Source organism: Chanodichthys erythropterus, chromosome 23 (assembly GCF_024489055.1).
Source record: "Chanodichthys erythropterus isolate Z2021 chromosome 23, ASM2448905v1, whole genome shotgun sequence".
In the NCBI taxonomy this organism is placed as follows: domain Eukaryota; kingdom Metazoa; phylum Chordata; class Actinopteri; order Cypriniformes; family Xenocyprididae; genus Chanodichthys; species Chanodichthys erythropterus.
The window spans coordinates 18,881,391-18,899,444 of record NC_090243.1 but is presented as its reverse complement, the minus strand read 5'-3'; the positions used below and the strand labels follow the sequence as shown (position 1 = coordinate 18,899,444).

General features: G+C 33.1%; 1 protein-coding gene across 1 annotated transcript; it reads left to right on the top strand.

Annotated features, from left to right (window-relative positions):
• The first annotated feature begins 2,245 nt into the window (after nt 1-2,245).
• On the top strand, nt 2,246-17,449 carry slc17a7b (solute carrier family 17 member 7b). Its single transcript, XM_067377984.1, has 13 exons — nt 2,246-2,307; nt 8,438-8,690; nt 10,661-10,779; nt 10,858-10,972; nt 11,336-11,423; nt 12,287-12,373; nt 12,499-12,641; nt 12,721-12,870; nt 14,566-14,698; nt 14,827-14,937; nt 15,368-15,495; nt 15,896-15,965; nt 16,826-17,449. The coding sequence occupies exons 1-13, from the start codon at nt 2,246-2,248 to the stop codon at nt 17,125-17,127; spliced, it is 1,761 nt and encodes a 586-aa protein (XP_067234085.1). The 3' UTR covers nt 17,128-17,449.
• The last annotated feature ends 605 nt before the right edge of the window (nt 17,450-18,054 follow it).

Here is an 18,054-nt window from a genome sequence, read left to right as displayed (position 1 = left end):
TCACAGCTCGGGTTCTTGAGTTGTTATTTGTAGTGGCATATCGTGTCCACTAAGTGTCTCACATCTTATTTGCCTTATGGATGATTAAAAATAGACAGTAGTGTGCGTGTATGCAAGGGTTAGGGATCGGGGTGATCTCACTCACACACACACACACACACACACACACACGGAGGGTTTAAGTCATGTGAGCACGCCGGCTCTTCACTCCTGCAGATTTACTCTAATCTCATTTCAGCACCTTGGACAGTGACACACATGGACACTAGACCTCCACCCATGTTCATTACAACCCCAAAACACAACCACAGCATGTCTACAACTCAACTTAACTAATTAAACTGTTTCTCTGAACCAAGAACAACATTTCGTTGATGCAACTCGCAAAATTAGATTGTTTACACTCACTAATGCTGGTTTCATTGTCTTATACCACTGGCTTTTCTCCAAGAGTTGATCCACTGCTATTCCTTTGGGATTGTCATTCCAGGAATTATGTTTAAGGATAACTACATCCACACCAATGCACAAGCGTGCTGTATTTTTGCCGTCTGTCGCTTTAAAGGGATAGTTCACCCTAAAATTAAAATTCTATCATCATTTACTCAACCTCTAGTTCCAAACCTGTATAAATTTCTTTGTTCTGCTGAACGCAAAATAAGATATTTGAAAGAATGTCAGTAACCAAAGTGATCTTGCATCCCATTTAGTAGGAATAATGAATACTATGGTAGTCAATGGAGGGCTACTGACATTCTTGCAAATATCTTCCTTTGTATTCAGCAGAGTGAAGAAATTTATACAGGTTTGGAACGGCCTGAGGCTGAGTAAATGATGACAAGAGTTTTCAGTTTTGGGTGAACTGTCCCTTTAAATGCTCAAGTGCTTTAAAGCAGATTGGATTCTGATTGGCTGACAGTGTTTTTATGGATCATAAGCTGGAAAAATTATTCCAACAATATCGTTCCTGAGTAGTTATCATTATAGTTTTGATGTAGACTCTCTTCTTTTAAATATAGAATGATTTTTACAACATCATTTTTATCGTTATTGTACAAACAAGAACGATAACTATCTTAGCGTCCACACCAACACACGATAATGGTTTGATTAAAGAGTTAGTTCACCCAAAAATTAAAATTCTGTCATTTATCACTCACCCTCATGTCATTCCACACCCGTAAGACCTTCTGTAATCTTCGGAAAGCAAATTAAGATATTTTAGTTAAAATCCGATGGTTCAGTGCATAGCCAGCAATGACATTTCCTCTCTCAAGATCCATTAATGTACTAAAAGCATATTTAAATCAGTTCATATGAGTACAGTGGTTCAATATTAATATTATAAAGCGGCGAGAATATTTTTGGTGTGCCAAAAAAACAAAATAACGACTTATATAGTGATGGCTGATTTCAAAACACTGCTTCAGGAAGCTTCAGAGCATAATGAATCAGTGTGTCGAATCATGATTCGGAGCGCCAAAGTCACGTGATTTCAGCAGTTTGACACACGATCTGAATCATGATTCGACACGCTGATTCATAACGCTCCGAAGCTTCCTGAAGCAGTGTTTTGAAATCGGCCATCACTATATAAGTCGTTATTTTGTTTTTTTGGCGCACCCCAAATATTCTCGTCGCTTTATTATATTAATATTGAACCACTGTACTCACATGAACTGATTTAAATATGTTTTTAGTACATTAATGGATCTTGAGAGAGGAAATGTCATTGCTGGCTATGCACTGAACCATCGGATGTCAACTAAAATATCTTAATTTGCGTTCCGAAGATTAAAGACAGTCTTACGGGTGTGGAACGGCATGAGCGTGAGTAATAAATGACATTATTTTAATTTTTGGGTGAACTAACCCTTAAATATAAGCGCACGCTGCAGTTTTGTCGTCTGCTATTTTAAATGCCCGCGCTCAGCATGGATTCTGATTGGCTGTCAATGTTGATAAGCGGGAAAGAATCGTTCTGAAAGTGATTCATTGCTTTCTGTACTTCACTGAATTAAAACGATTGTTAAAACTTTCGAAAAACTATTATAGTTATCGTCCTTTAAGCATCTGAAGTTTATGTATGTGTGTATGGGTGCATGCGCGCCCGCGTGTCTGTGTGAGGGAGAGTATTAGTGTGTGTGTGTGTGTGTGTGTGTGGAAGGGGGGTGGGTGAGCGCTTGTGCGCAGGAGAGCAGGAGCGCGCAGAGTCCCGGTCGGTCCCGCGGTGGAGTTGTAGAGGATGGAGGTCCGACCTGAGCGATTTAAAGCAGCAGCTGCGAAGACACTTGGAAGGATAAACCGGTGAGAGTCAAAAAACTTCATTAAACTCTTATAAAAATGCCAAAGACGGTTTATGTGTTCATATTTACAGTGGAATGTCTAATTCTGCATGGTTAAAGCATTAAAATAGGGCTAAACAAAAGGTCTAATTCTGATTTTTAAAAAACAATTTAGCATAGTTAATGTTTATCAGAACATATATTGTAAAAATAAGCGTGTTGATGGAGCCGGTGGGATTAGAGCAGGTGACCTGCGGTACATGACCGTGAACACACTATATAGTCATATAGAAGATAAAGATGTGATTTAAGTCAGTCTTTCAATGCTTTGGTGCTTGTTTCAGTGTCATCAGAAGTTGAAGAGATCCTCATTTGTGTAGTTGTTTGTCTAGTGTCTATGTATGTGGCTGTCTTTATTAACGCGGACAGATTAACTCGACTGGACTCTATTAATAGCGACTCTTGTCCGGTTTGTGTCGTCACATTTCACCTGTCAGGTGACCACTTCCGTTCTGCATGATGGCATCATGCGAAGATACTGCAGGTTTTGAGAAATAGCCTACACTTGATAGGGTGTTTATGTTACTTTAAGCCTAATGATAATTTAAAATCCTGTTCAATTAGATATATATCTGACCTTAATGTAGCCTAAAGAATGCAGGGTTAAAAACAACCCAAGTTGGGTTGAAAATGGACAAACCTAATAGGATTGGGTTAAATGTTTGGGTTAAACTCAACTATTGTTTAAAAATGACTGTATTGCTTGCTTAAAATGAACCCAAATTATGTTGGAAATTAACATTTGTTAATAAGTTTGATGAACAATAAATTGCTTATTAATAAATGTTAGACTTTTGATTATTATTGTCGCCTCTAATTATGTGTCTGATTTTTAATTTACAACCTATTTTGGGTTCATTTTAAGCCAGACATAAAGTCATTTTTAAACAATAGTTGGGTTAAATAAAACTACCCAGCACGATGGTCAAACATTTAACCCAACCGCTGGGTTTGTCCATTTTCAACCCAACTTGGGTTGTTTTTAACCCAGGATTTTTTAGGGTATAATGTAAATGCATATTTTTCAGTATGCCATTTTTTATTATACAATTTACAGTATTAGCATATTTTTTCTGTACTTTTCAGATTTTCTGCATTTATCCTCCCAGTTTTTGTGACACTTTCACTGTTGTACCTTATTTTTTTTGTCAGCTAAACCTACTTCTGAGAATATTAAATTATAAAATGATTTTAAATTAATAATAGCCTATACACTTCTCTCACAATGTTCCTGTTATAAGTTAGAAAACCAAACATTATTTAGTGCAAAAGAACTTTAAATAATGCATTTTAGACTGTAATTCAGTGAAAAAGATTTATTAAAGTGAACTGACATGGATATTGTAAAGCAAAAAAGAGATGCAAAGAATACGAAATGACTATTGTGACCTTTGTTTCAGCAGTAAATTGTTAAATATTGTCTTCTAATTAATACTGGTTAAGTATTAATGGGTCGATTAATACTTAATGGCATTCAATATTTAATATTATAATCGACTCTTCAATGTCAATGGAATAATAACTGGACTATTGAAGGCGTTTGATGCTTTTATTTCCTGCAGAAAATTGCAGTAAACTTGTGATTAAAGATTGATGAAGTAAAGTACGCTGCTATTTTTTTATCTTCAAGGGCAAAAGGCTTCATATTTAAATGATGATATATGCAGATGAATATTTTATTAATTTAATCAGTGTTTATATTAAGGATCAAATCAGCTTTCATTGAACTGTCATATTAGCATACGGGGAAAACACAATCTCACTCTCTCTCTGTCTGTTTCTCTGGGTTTTGAGCAGTCTTTAACGTCTAAATCCAGTCCTGAAATAGATCTCCAACTAACCTTCTGCTAGTTAAATCCTCTCTCTCTCTCTCTCTCTCTCTCTCTCTCTCTCTCTCTCTCGCCTGGAAAGGCCCACATGTCATCACGGTCGTCCACGTCACGGCTGCTATTACTGGACTGGACAGTGTCATTAAACTTAGTTCTTCCTGGACAATGTGAGGATGTTGTTACGTATAAACGGCCATTTAAAAGCTCAGTTCTCTGACTTGAGTATCGATTCCTCTGTAATCAGATCAAATGAGATCTACAGGTTATTATATTGGCCAAACGCTCTTCTCGGCTGCGATAGAAACGTGTCTGCTCGTTTGATGATGCCGTGCATGTGTGGCTTTTGTGCTTTTTCTTTTCACCACTGTGGTTAAAATGGTTCTTTGTATGTTTTGTGCTGGACGAGCCTTAAGCAAAGCACTTAACCTCACAATACTGCAGTAGGCCGAAGCCAAAATAAGGGCGAAAGTGTCTCGCCAGCAGAAAGTCTGGTTCACTTTGAGGCTTATTCTGGACAGGAACCACTGATTTAAACACTGACGTTGGTTGACTGATGCATAAAGTGACCAGAAACAGTTTGATCTGTTTTTTTTTTTTATGACAGGCAGGTAAATCTGAAATAACGCTGTAATGTGTAAGAATTAAGAATTTCTGTCCATCCAAAATTGATAAGAAAAATAATAAGAGAATAAATCGATATAGTTCCTCTGCACAGCATTATTTATATTGTTTTATTTTCAGTTAACTTTTCTTTTTACATTTTCAGTGTTTGTTTTAATTTTATTTTTAGTAGTTTAGTTATGTGCTTTTGTCATTTCTTTGCTATTTAGGTATATATATATATATATATATATATATATATATATATATATATATATATATATATATATATATATATATATATATATTTTTTATTTTTTATTTTTTTTCAGTTTGCTTTTTATTCTGTAACAAACTATTTCTATGATTTGTTACCACAACATTTTTTCTTTTGTCAAATCAATTTAGATAATTAATTTGGTTACATATTTTGAGTTTCTGTTGATTAAACCAATTGCCTCAAATTTTTAATTTAAATGAACTCAAAATTTTAAGGCAACCAGGTAACTTACTTTTTTAAGTTAAACCAACAATTCTTTTTTACATTGCAGTGCCTCAGCTTAAACTTATTTCAGTTTGTTGCCTAAGTAACATTTCTAATTTTTCATTTTTCATCTTTGATTGAATTCATGATTGAATTGAATTGAACTGAATTGAATCGAATCAGCTCAGTCAAATACATTAAAATCTCTATTTATCTCTATAAACATACACTAAAAAATGATTTTCGAAGTTATTGGAGTGCGTTTTACAAGAGGACATTTTCATTCTTTCTACTTCAAAATTTCATGCTTAATTCAATGGCATTTCTTTGTAATTATTTGTGAAATTTACTAGCAATTTGTGAGTGTTTAAAAGTATTTTTTCAGTGTAGATGGGATGAATAGAACTGGATGAACTGATTTAGAAGAACAGAAGGGAAGAATGGATGGATGAAGGGGGAGGGAGAAGAGAGGCAGAAAAAGACAAAAATAGAAAGTTTGATCAATAATTCAGGCTCTGAGGAACATTATTATTTCATCAGCGCTGAAGTACAGCTGCAGTGGTGCTGTAACCTGACGGTATGAGTGCGTTGTGCTGTCTGTACTTACTGATGAGAGATTCAGATGGACATTCACTACTTTATCAAAGCTACTCGTAACAAAGGCCAGATCTATGACACATCTGATATGAAATTTCAATTCATTTTGTGGTCTTTAAGTCAAGCTTTGCTATTATTCCTGCTCATATTAGTGTTACTGATGTGCTCAAACCTCTGACGGTGATTGTGCGTTTGTGCTCCAAACATGAATGATTCCTCAAATCTCAAAGTGTCTTGATGAGGAAATGATTGTGCTGTTACTTCACTAAAGCTGTGTCCCAAATGTCACACTATTATGCATTTATACTCTATGTACTTTTGCACTATACTCAAAGGTGTATGAATTTTATAAGGTTATTTCGTCATTCAGGATCAGAGTCTGATGCTTCTCCCCCTTCGCTACATAATTAAAGCTGCAACATTTGAGTGCATGAAGCCTCCAACAATTTTCATAAAGGTTTAGTTCACTTCAGAATTTCCTGATAATTTACTCATCCCGTGTCATATAAGATGTCTTTCTTTCTTTCTTCAGCTGAAAAGAAATGAAGAGGAAAGCAGGATTTTTCTCCATATAATGGACTTCACTGGGGTTCAATGGTTTGAAGGTCAAAATGTCAGTTTCAGTGCAACTTCAAAGAGCTCTACATGATCCCAGACGAGGAATAAGAGTCTAATCTAGTGAAACGATCTGTCATTTTCTAAAAAAGTGCACATTGATATACTTTTTAACCACAAATGCTCATCTTGCACTGCTCTGCGATGCTCCACGCATTACGTAATCACGTTGGAAAGGTCACACGTGATGTAGGCGGAAGTACCGATCCAGTGTCTACAAAGTGAACATGTAAAGAGTAAGTCAAATGACCTTTACAAAAAAAGGTAAAACAATGATGTTGGAAAATTTTGAAGTTGGAGGAGTTTTTTGCCCTAACGCAGTACTTCCGCTTACATCACGCGTGACCTTTCCAACATGATTACGTAATGCGTGGAGCATCGCAGAGCAGTGCAAGATGAGCATTTGTGGTTAAAAAGTATATCAATGTGCATTTTTTTTTAGAAAATACCAGATTGTTTTGCTGGATAAGGCCCTTATTCCTCGTCTGGGATCATGTAGAGCTCTTTGAAGCTGCACTGAATCTGACATTTTGACCTTCAACCTGTTGAACCCCAGTGAAGTCCACTATATGGAGAAAAATCCTGTAATGTTTTCCTCAAAAACCTTAATTTCTTTTCAACTGAAGAAAGAAAGTCATAAACATTTTGGATGACATGATGGGGGTGAGTAAATTATCAGGAAATTTGAGTTCTGAAGTGAACTGATCCTTTAATGTGATTCTGTGATGTTTGTGGTCAGGAGCATGTTATTGTGTGTTTAATCTGGATTAGATGTGACACATCGGTTCATTATAAATGTGAACTGGGAAGCGTTTCATTTCTGCATCGTATTTTTGTTTCATGAGCTCTGATGAACATCCAAAACTTGGTTTTAAATGAGAATTTTCACCAGTAAAATGCCTTATAAAATGTCTCTATAGAGCTACAGTTGTTTAAGAGGAACATTATGCTCAAGAGTTGCTCTTTCAGAGCTCAGGAGACTTTTTTCAGTTTTATTGTTAATTTTAATATTAGGTATCAACTCTGAGATGTTTCTCCTAAAGCTCCTTAGCAGAAATAAAAACAGATACATGTTGAAAATTTTCATATGTAGAGTTTAGAGCTATACATTTATTATTGCTGTGCAAATGAATTATTAATGTGCAAACAAAAATATGTAGGCTTCCATTTGAGATATGTATTTGAACTGCATATAAAATGTCCATCCATTTGGATAAACAGCTTATCATACACAAACTAATAAACTTATTATGATGCATATTTGTCAGTCATAGATAAATGAAACATTTCAGCACTCATAAAAATCATTGCATAATTTATTATTAACTCACATTTCACTCATCATATTTTCATAATGCATTTATTCAGACTGCTTAGAATCAGCATGAATGTGTTAATGTTGAAAACAATTAAATTTATTCAGTTAAATAAAAATGAATGGTTAAAATATGGCTATAGCTTTGGAACAAGCAATATTCAATTAGTTAAAATGTATGAGATTGGGTTGAATGATTGATTGATAATAATATGAACCTGTTTATTAGCACCATTACAGAAATCCGACCTATTTCATACTCTTTTCATTTATATATGACTGACGCATCACATTACTTATTATTTTTTAGTTTGTGCTGAATCTGTGTAATCCAAATGGATGGAAATATTACATGCTGTTCAAATACATAAATATTAAATTTAGCCATAATAATTGAGTGATGTTTGAGAAATGTTTGAGATCATACTCTGGTTTCTTGATAAATCTGTTGATCTCAGGAGAACCTCAGGATCGAGAGTCTTCAGCAGAAGCCTCCAGCTCTCTTATTGCTGTCTAGGGAGAAACATTTGAGATATTAAAGAGATTTTTCTCAGTTTCTTTTCCACAGGCAGCTGATTCTGAAGTCTGAAGGCTTTAGAGGTGCATGAAACAGTTTAAAGACCCAAATGTGTTTGATGTCTGTGTTTGTCAGGGTTCTAGAGAAGCGTCAGGAGAATGGAGAGACGATCGAGTTGTCGGCGGAGGGTCGTCCGGAGCTCCAGGAGGAGAAGGAGCTTCCGGTGGTGGACTGCACGTGTTTTGGCCTGCCGCGGCGGTACATCATCGCTATACTGTCAGGCCTGGGATTCTGTATCTCATTCGGTATCCGATGTAACCTGGGTGTGGCCGTCGTTAGCATGGTGAACAACCACACCGTCTTTAGAGACGGCAAGCCATACGTTGTGGTAAGTTTCAAGATTCAGAACTCATTAACTTTTTCAAGATTTTCAATTCAAATTTGGTGTTTTTCTTCAAATAAAGCAGCGTTTTCATCCCATGTGTTCAAGAGAACAACATCGTCACTTCCTTAGAAAATTGGTGCAAAATATCTGTAATAATAATGGAAGTTGCTGTAATTGCTCTTTTTCCTCCATCATAAATCACTTGCATCTCAGAGCTCAGAGAAGAAACTATATTATATTGTTTTCAGATGCTTGTTTTCAGATGCAAAACTGTTTTTGTGACATATTTATATCAAATCATTTTGATGACAGACTTTGGATCAGGCATTTCAGAATCAGCATTTGAGATGCTGTGATGTGATTGGTCCGCTGGTTAGTCCAGTTATCCAATCACATCCTCCGTTGAGGCACATGGGTTTTTTGTTGCACATTAAGGGATTTATTCTGTGTTTCCATCGTAGTTTATGTGCATGTCTTTTAATTGGATAAAAAAAATTATCCAACTTAATTAAGTGCATATGTTTTTTATGCGCATCCAATGTTTTTTATTAGTCATCCCTAAATATGCAAAAAATAGGTGGATGGAAACATAGCTAATGTCAGCTTACAATTTCATGTTTTAGTTATAGTTTGTCAATTCAATTGAGATAACATTTCTGTTTCCTTGAGTCATGTCAATGTCAATTTTTTAATTTCCAGCTAGATTTCCTACATTTTTTCATACATTTTCAAACTCCCCATTCAGTTTATCAGATCTTGGTGCTAGATAATTTTGCAACTACGCTGCATAAAAAATGTTATTAAAAGAGTTTTAGATATGACAAACCATTTGACTATAATTAATTAGACATCAAAAAGAAAGAGATCCTGTAACGACACTTTACGCTTTACAATGTGCACTTTACAAATTTTGCCCAAAAGATGGCGCTGACACCTAACTTGTAAGTTGTAAATTAGAATTAAAGGATTAGTTCACTTTCAAATGAAAATTACCCCAAGCTTTACTCACCTTCAAGCCATCCTAGATGTACTGTATATGACTTTTTAACAAGTTTTTAAGTAAAATGTCTAGCTTCCGCCTGTCCGCCTTCTGTATTCAAGTTATGAAGAAAGTGTAAACTGGCGTCGCGTCAGTTAAGCTTTGTCCGTTAGTTGAATAGGGAAGGTGTAGGACGTAGCATAGGCCTTTTGAACTGCAAGAGTTTTACACTTTCTTCGTACAGTGAATACAGAAGGCGGTCTGGCGGAAGCTCGATATTTTACTTCATAACATGTTAAATATGGATTTAATTCATATACACCAAGGATGGCTTGAGGATGAGTAAATCTTGGGGTAATTTTCATTTGAAAGTGAACTAATCCTTTAATACAGAGCACATTTTTTTTGATGCATTTTATAAGCAACATATTACAACTGAAGAATACGTAAGTCACTGTAAAAACTTCAAAATGTTGCTGGCATATATTTTATTTTTGCTTAATGTGGTGTGCATTGATTTATTTGATCCATTTTGTTGTTAAAATCAACAATTGAAGCATACTTGAGGCAATGCACAAACTTCAAAACACTGCTGCTAAACGAAAAAAACAGCTGTGCTTGTTATTTGCAGCAATGTAACATGACTTATTTGTCATGATTAATGCATTTATAATTTGTTACTTTTAAAAGTAAGATTTCCCAACAGTGTTGCATACTGTACAATTTTATTCACTGCATACTAAAGTATAGTTAATAAAACGTCATGATGCAACAATAAGCATTTCAAACAGTGTTAAGCTACAATATAGTCACATGACTCAACTAATAAGTTTGTATTTTATTTAATTTTTGTGGAATGCACATTGATTTATTTAGTGCATTTCATTAATAAAAGCAATATTACAATAATACAAGGCAATTTCAGTATTGTTTTGTTTTGTTCTATTTTCTAATTCATTCGTTAAATTGAGTGAAGAAAGTGTCTGTGTTTCAGAAAGCTCAGTTCACCTGGGATCCAGAGACTGTAGGAATGATTCATGGATCATTTTTTTGGGGATATATCGTCACTCAGATTCCAGGAGGCTTTATCTGTCAGAAATTTGCCGCCAACAGGTCAGTGATCCAGTCATTAAATCACACTGAACAGGATGAATGAAACACTGTTGATGTTTCTCTCTCTCTGTTTCTCAGAGTTTTTGGCTTTGCAGTCGTGGCCACGTCTGTCCTGAATATGATGATTCCCACAGCAGCACGGATTCACTTCAGCTGTGTGATCTTAGTGAGGATACTACAGGGGCTGGTGGAGGTAAACACAATATATATATATATATATATATATATATATATATATATATATATATATATATATATATATATATATATATATATATATATATATATATATCTATATATCTATATCTATATATATATATATATATATATATATATACACACACATATATAACATAACTTATTTTTTCCATGAATACCACAATATTATGTGTTACTTCAAAAGTATCCCCTACAGTGTTTCATGCTGCACAGTATTTGCTCTCTTCTGCATGTTTTGACAGTACAGTAGATCATCTGGGTTTTCTGTGACTAAAGCACAGCAGTGCTCTGATTATAGTCTATGACTTCATCTACCGTCATTGTCACTTCTGCTCAGGGTGTGTCTTACCCAGCATGCCACGGGATCTGGGCTAAATGGGCCCCGCCGCTAGAAAGAAGCCGATTGGCCACAACAGCGTTCTGTGGTGAGGTCATTATTTTTGCTGAGCAGTTGTCAGAAACCTTTTAATCATGTCATTATTGCTGGTTGGGTTTTACTTTTTCGTATGATTATTGAGTTAAGTAATCATAATAATAACATAATTCTAATTATAGTAATTACAATTTTTGTTAATAATATTTAATATGATAACATGAAATCAATAATAATAATAATTAACATTGAATATAATAATAATAGTGGTGGTAATAATTATTCAGTGTTCATAATATCAATAGTATTATAATCTTAGTAATTATAATTATTGTTAATCAATAATTAATATGATAAAAAACAGTAATAACATTAATAATAATAATAACAATAATTGTTATTACTATTATTATTGTTATTAACACTGAAAATAATAATAATATTACACTCATAGTAATTAAATCATTGTTATTAATAATAATAATTAACATAATAATTATTAATAATAGTAGTGGTAATAATTATTCAGTGTTCATAATATTAATATTAATATATATATATATATATATATATATATATATATAAAACAATAATATTATATATTTATAATTAATATGATGATAAACAAAAACATATTAATAGTAATAATTAATATTAATATTATTAACACAGAATATAATAATAATAATAATTATTATTATTATTATTATAATTACATTAAATTATTGTTATTAATAATAATTAACATAATTATTATTCAGGGTTCATAATCATTAATATTAATAATAATAATAATAATAATAGCATCATAACCATAGTAATAATAATTATTTAAAAAATAATATTTTTAGATGTAAATGTAGTTTGCATACATGTCTGTAGAGTGAATGTGATTAGTTGTTGTTTCTCATGCAGGCTCATATGCGGGGGCTGTGATCGCCATGCCGTTAGCTGGAGTTCTGGTTCAGTACTCAGGCTGGTCCTCAGTCTTCTACGTATATGGTGAGAGACACCAGGACACACACACACACACACCAATGACTGATGCATGATGGTCATCTGATGGTGTTCAGATACGTACATGTGTTCAGATGTCTTCTGTTTTCTCTCCGTCTCTCTGGCTGTAGGTAGTTTTGGGGTCTGCTGGTATATGTTCTGGATTCTGGTGTCATACGAGAGTCCGGCGGCTCATCCCACCATCACCCCGGAGGAAAGGAAATACATTGAGGAAGCCATTGGGGAAACGGCTGGACTCATGAACCCAGTGACGGTACGAACACACGCGTGTGCATGTTTAAATACTGATTCTAGAAATGAAGGGCTCTCTCCTCTCTTCACCTCTCATGCAGAAATTCAACACTCCATGGCGTCGGTTTTTCACATCGATGCCTGTTTATGCCATCATCGTGGCCAATTTCTGCAGGAGCTGGACCTTTTACCTGCTGCTCATCAGTCAACCTGCGTATTTTGAGGAGGTGTTTAAGTTTGAGATCAGCAAGGTGAGAGAGCAGACGCAAATCAAATGTTCCTCCTATCAGACTAAATGGAGAGCAAATGCAGAAGTTTGCTTAAGTGTCCTGAGTATCACATGATTCTCCTGAGAAAACACTCCTCTGGAGCTTCACACGAGATCACAGTACCTGTGCTCAAATCATAATAATACTGTTCTTATTTTGATTAGTCAGTGTTGGTTATTCAGTGTTCATAATAATAATAATAATAATAATAATAATAATAATAATAATAATAAATTGTTGTTTTGCTTAGTGTGGGTTATAATAATTGTTAATAATAAGCATCATTATAATTGTTAATAATAATAATAATAATAATAATAATAATAATAATAATGTGATAATAACAATAAATATTTGAATTATGAACATTAAATAATAATATTATTAATAATAGTTATTAATAATATAACAACAATTAATATTTTCATTTTTTATGAACATTGAATAATGATAATATTTTGATTAGTCAGTGCTGATTATTCAGTGTTCATAATAATAATAATAATAATAATGATAATGATAATAATAATAATAATAATAATGATAAATTGTTGTTTTGCTTAGTGTGGGTTATAATAATTGTTAATTAGCATCATTCTAATTGTTATTAATAATAATAATAATAATAATAATAATAATGTGATTATAGCAATACATATTTTATTTATGAACATTAAATAATAATATTATTAATAATAGTTAATAATAATAATAATAATAATAATAATAATAATAATAATAATAATAATAATAATAATAATAATAATAATAATAATTAATAATATAACAACAATTAATATTTTCATTTTTATGAACATTGATTAATAATAATATTTTGATTAGTCAGTGTTGGTTATTCAGTGTTCATAATAATAATAATAGTTATATTATATTATTACTCAAAATGAAATAATTCAATAAATAATTAATTCAATAAAACAACAATTTAATGTAACAGTTTATTCCGAAATAATAATGATGATTATTATTATTATTGCTTGGTGTGGGTTATAATAATTATTTTGCTCAGTGTGGGTTATAATGTTCATAATAATAATAATAATAATAATAATAATAATTATAATCATTGCTATCATTATTATTAATAATAATTCATAATTATAAATAGTATTGATAACAACAATAAGTATTTTTTATTTTATGACCATTTAATAATAATAATAATCATATTTTAATTAGTCAGTGTCGGTTATATTGTAATGATGATGATGATGATGATAATAATATAACAACAATATATTTTTATGAACATTAAATAATAATAATGTTTCGATTAGTCAGTGTTATTCAGTGTTTATAATATAAACAATAATATATTGTATTATTGTATGATAATTGCATAGTGTGGGTTATAATGCTCATAATAATAATATTGATTATCATTATTATTATTAATAATAATTAATAATAATATGATAACAGCAATAATTTTTTATGTTTGTGACCATTTAATAATAATAATAATAATAACAACATAAATAATAATTAGATTAGTCAGTGTTGCTTATACTGTGATGATAATAATAATATTATTGTTGTTGTTATATGAACATTTCTCGTCCAATAATCTGAGCTGCTCTACAAATCAATTCATACCTCTAGAGAAACATCTGAGACGGTTGATACATGAAACGCATCCCTCTTCTCTGTCTTTAGGTTGGCATAATCTCTGCTCTTCCTCATCTTGTGATGACCATCGTTGTGCCAATCGGAGGACAGCTGGCCGACTACCTGAGGAGTCACAACATCATGACCACCACAAACGTCAGGAAACTCATGAACTGTGGAGGTAAAGCCTTCACATTCATTTAGTTGCTTTAATTAATCTTTTCAAGTACACAGTCTGGCGCTGCGATACCATGTGACTGATCACTCTGGAGCCTCTGATTGGCTGACGGAAGCATCTAATGTGTTTAGGTTTCGGGATGGAGGCCACGTTTCTTCTGGTGGTGGGTTTCTCTCACACTAAGGGTGTCGCCATCTCGTTTCTTGTCCTTGCTGTTGGATTTAGTGGTTTTGCCATTTCAGGTAAGAACATTGCCTTTCAAAAACGAGGAAAGATGCATTAAATTGAGCAAAAGTGACAGTAAAGACATTTATAATGTTAAAAAAGATTTCTGTTCCAAATAAATGCTGTTTCCATAAAAATATGAAGCAGCACAACTGTTTTCAACATTGATAATAATCATAAATGTCATCAAATCATCATATTAATATGATTTCTGAAGGATCTTGTGACACTGAAGACTGGAGTAATGATGCTGAAAATTCAGCTTTGATCCATAGAAATAAATGATATTTTAGAATATAGTCAAATATTTTAAATTGTAATCATATTTCACATTTGTAACTGTACTTTTGATCAAATAAATGCAGCCTTGTTGAGCAGAAGAGACTTCCAAAAGCATTTAAAAATGTTCCCCACCCCAAGTTTTCAACTTTTCTTTTCAACCTTCAGGGTTCAATGTAAATCATTTGGACATCGCTCCTCGCTACGCCAGTATTCTGATGGGCATCTCTAACGGCGTGGGCACGCTCTCTGGCATGGTGTGCCCTCTAATTGTTGGTGCCATGACCAAAAATAAGGTATTGACCTTAAACTATAGACACAGAGGAAAAGAGAGTTTGTTGTGCTGGATGTGCTGACGGTCTGTTCCTGATTGTGTTTACAGCTCATGCTTTTTCTTACAACATTGACACAGATCATGTGTCATTTTCCCATCTCTCTGGTTTCCAGTCATTATATAACAGCTCGTTTTCTTCTCTTTTCTGTTCCTGCGCATCACATTTTGTTCATGCACATCGTCCCTTTCCTTTATTTCTCTCTCATTAGGGTTAGGTGGCACACATTATCAGAATATACACTTGCACATACATTATATCTGAAATGTTATAGTGACACATGCACTTAAATACATAGATATCTCAATACAGACTCTACACACACATAAACATACATTCTTGTCCTGTGTATTTCTCTCTGTAGACGCGGGAGGAGTGGCAATATGTGTTTCTCATTGCTTCACTTGTTCATTATGGTGGAGTTATCTTCTACGGTGAATATTTCTGTCCATTTCCTTCCATCCATCTCTGTCCAATCTTGTATATGTAATATTTAGAGTTATTGTTTAGAATGAATTTTGGTGTGTAATTATATGTGTAATATCTGTGGCACTTTGGTTAAAAGGCTGAATCTCATGACAAAATGTCTAGGTCAAAACAAAAATAATAATAATAATTTTGCATAAAGAAAATGTATAAAAATATTTTCTAAAAATAAAAATATTTTATTATTAATATATTATATTTTATTCTGTTATTTATTCAGTAATAAATATCCAACTGTCATGTTTAATTTTCATTAAACTAGCATAAATTTAACAAATGTAATTTTAATAATTGTATTAATGAATATATATATATATATATATATATATATATATATATATATATATATATATATAATTTATGCTAATTTAAAGAAAATTAAACATGACAGGAGGATATATTCAATATATTCAAATTTATCTATAAATTCATTAATGCATTTATTAAAATTATAGGATTTATTTTTAAAAACTAATTATTAAACAAAATGACATTTAAAATGTTTGTGCATTCCTAAAAAAATAGACATTTAGAAGGATATATTCAATATATTCAAATTTATATATAAATTCATTAATGCATTTATTAAAATTATAGAATTTATTATAAAAACAAATTATAAAAAAAATTAACATTAAAAATGTTTGTGCATTCCTAAAAAAATAGACATTTAGACAATTATTTCTTAGGATTTTGGGGTTGTAATTGTTATTATTAAACATTTCATGACTATTTTTGTGAGATTCATCCTAAATAAATAAATATCAACATAAATCATAGTGATGATATCACTGCTAATACATTTCAGGTATTTTTGCGTCGGGAGAGAAGCAGCCGTGGGCGGAGCCAGAGAACTTGAGTGAGGAGAAATGTGGTATATTGGGAGAGGACGAGCTGGCGGATGAAACGGAAGAGCTGTACCGCACAACGGGCGGCGGCGGCTACGGAGCAACTGTCCAATCAGGTGACCCCAATGGGGCGGGGACTGGAGGGGGCGGAGCCGGAGGAAACTGGGTCTCAGACTGGGACAAAACAGAGGAATACGTCCAACCTGTCGGCACGAATAGCTTCCTGTACGGAGGAGAGGAGGACAGGGGACTGACCGAATGATTTTGAGGGATTCTGGGCTCAGAGATCAGGCTGGAAGAGGACGGGTGGGTGGAAAACAAGGACTGAATATTCCTCCCGTGCAGAAACTGACTGGGATGGAGGAAATGGTTTTGACCCAAACAAAAAAAACCCCATCATAATTAACATCAAACCTTTCTAGTGATATCACATAGATTCAGCAGAAGTGTGTGTGAGAGTGTGTATGCGTCAGTTTGAGTGCGTGTGGGGTATGAAAGCCTAAAAAAAGCTAATCTATATGACCAATCAAATGTATGGACATTGACTACATTTATTCAGTCAAATGTGTCCATACTTTTGACTTTCTGGTCATGTGTTTTAGCAATTAAAGTGATCATCAAGGTTTTGACAGTATTACTGTTATGAGATATTACTGCCATTCTGCCTAAATTGTGACAATCATGAAAATGTGTGTAAATGGTGATACTCACACATGAAATAGATGTTCAATCCACATTTGCAGAACAACTAAAGTATAATTCCAATTAAAAAACAAGATTTAGAGAATTGATCTCATGTGCCAATACTGTGAGGTGTGTTTAGTATTGGTACCTTTTCAATGAGTCTCATGTAGACAAATACACATTTAAAAGCTAGTGATATGAACTATTTGGATAACTTTATAGGAGTGTTGACATATTTTGTTTTTGGTAGCTAATTCTCTTTAACGATTGATTTTTAATTTTTATTTTTTTATGTATTTAATCTGTAGCCATAGTTAAAATGTATTAATTTACTCTATTGAAGGAATATTCAGCATTCAATAAAAGTTCATCTCTACCAACAGCGTTTGTGGCATAATAACGATTACCACTAAAAAATCACTTGGAGTTTGATTGACAGATGATCTAATCAATCATAACGCCGAATTCGCCATTACGTCGACAAAGCAGTCAGGGGAGTTAGTAG

What these genes read in the sequence shown, in the direction of transcription:
- slc17a7b (XM_067377984.1), top strand. Translation starts at nt 2,246, where the DNA reads ATGGAGGTCCGACCTGAGCGATTTAAAGCAGCAGCTGCGAAGACACTT. An exon ending in TACTACAGGGGCTGGTGGAG is followed by an intron (nt 10,973 to 11,335) that starts GTAAACACAATA and finishes ACTTCTGCTCAG; the next exon opens with GGTGTGTCTTACCCAGCATG. An exon ending in GGCCACAACAGCGTTCTGTG is followed by an intron (nt 11,424 to 12,286) that starts GTGAGGTCATTA and finishes TTTCTCATGCAG; the next exon opens with GCTCATATGCGGGGGCTGTG.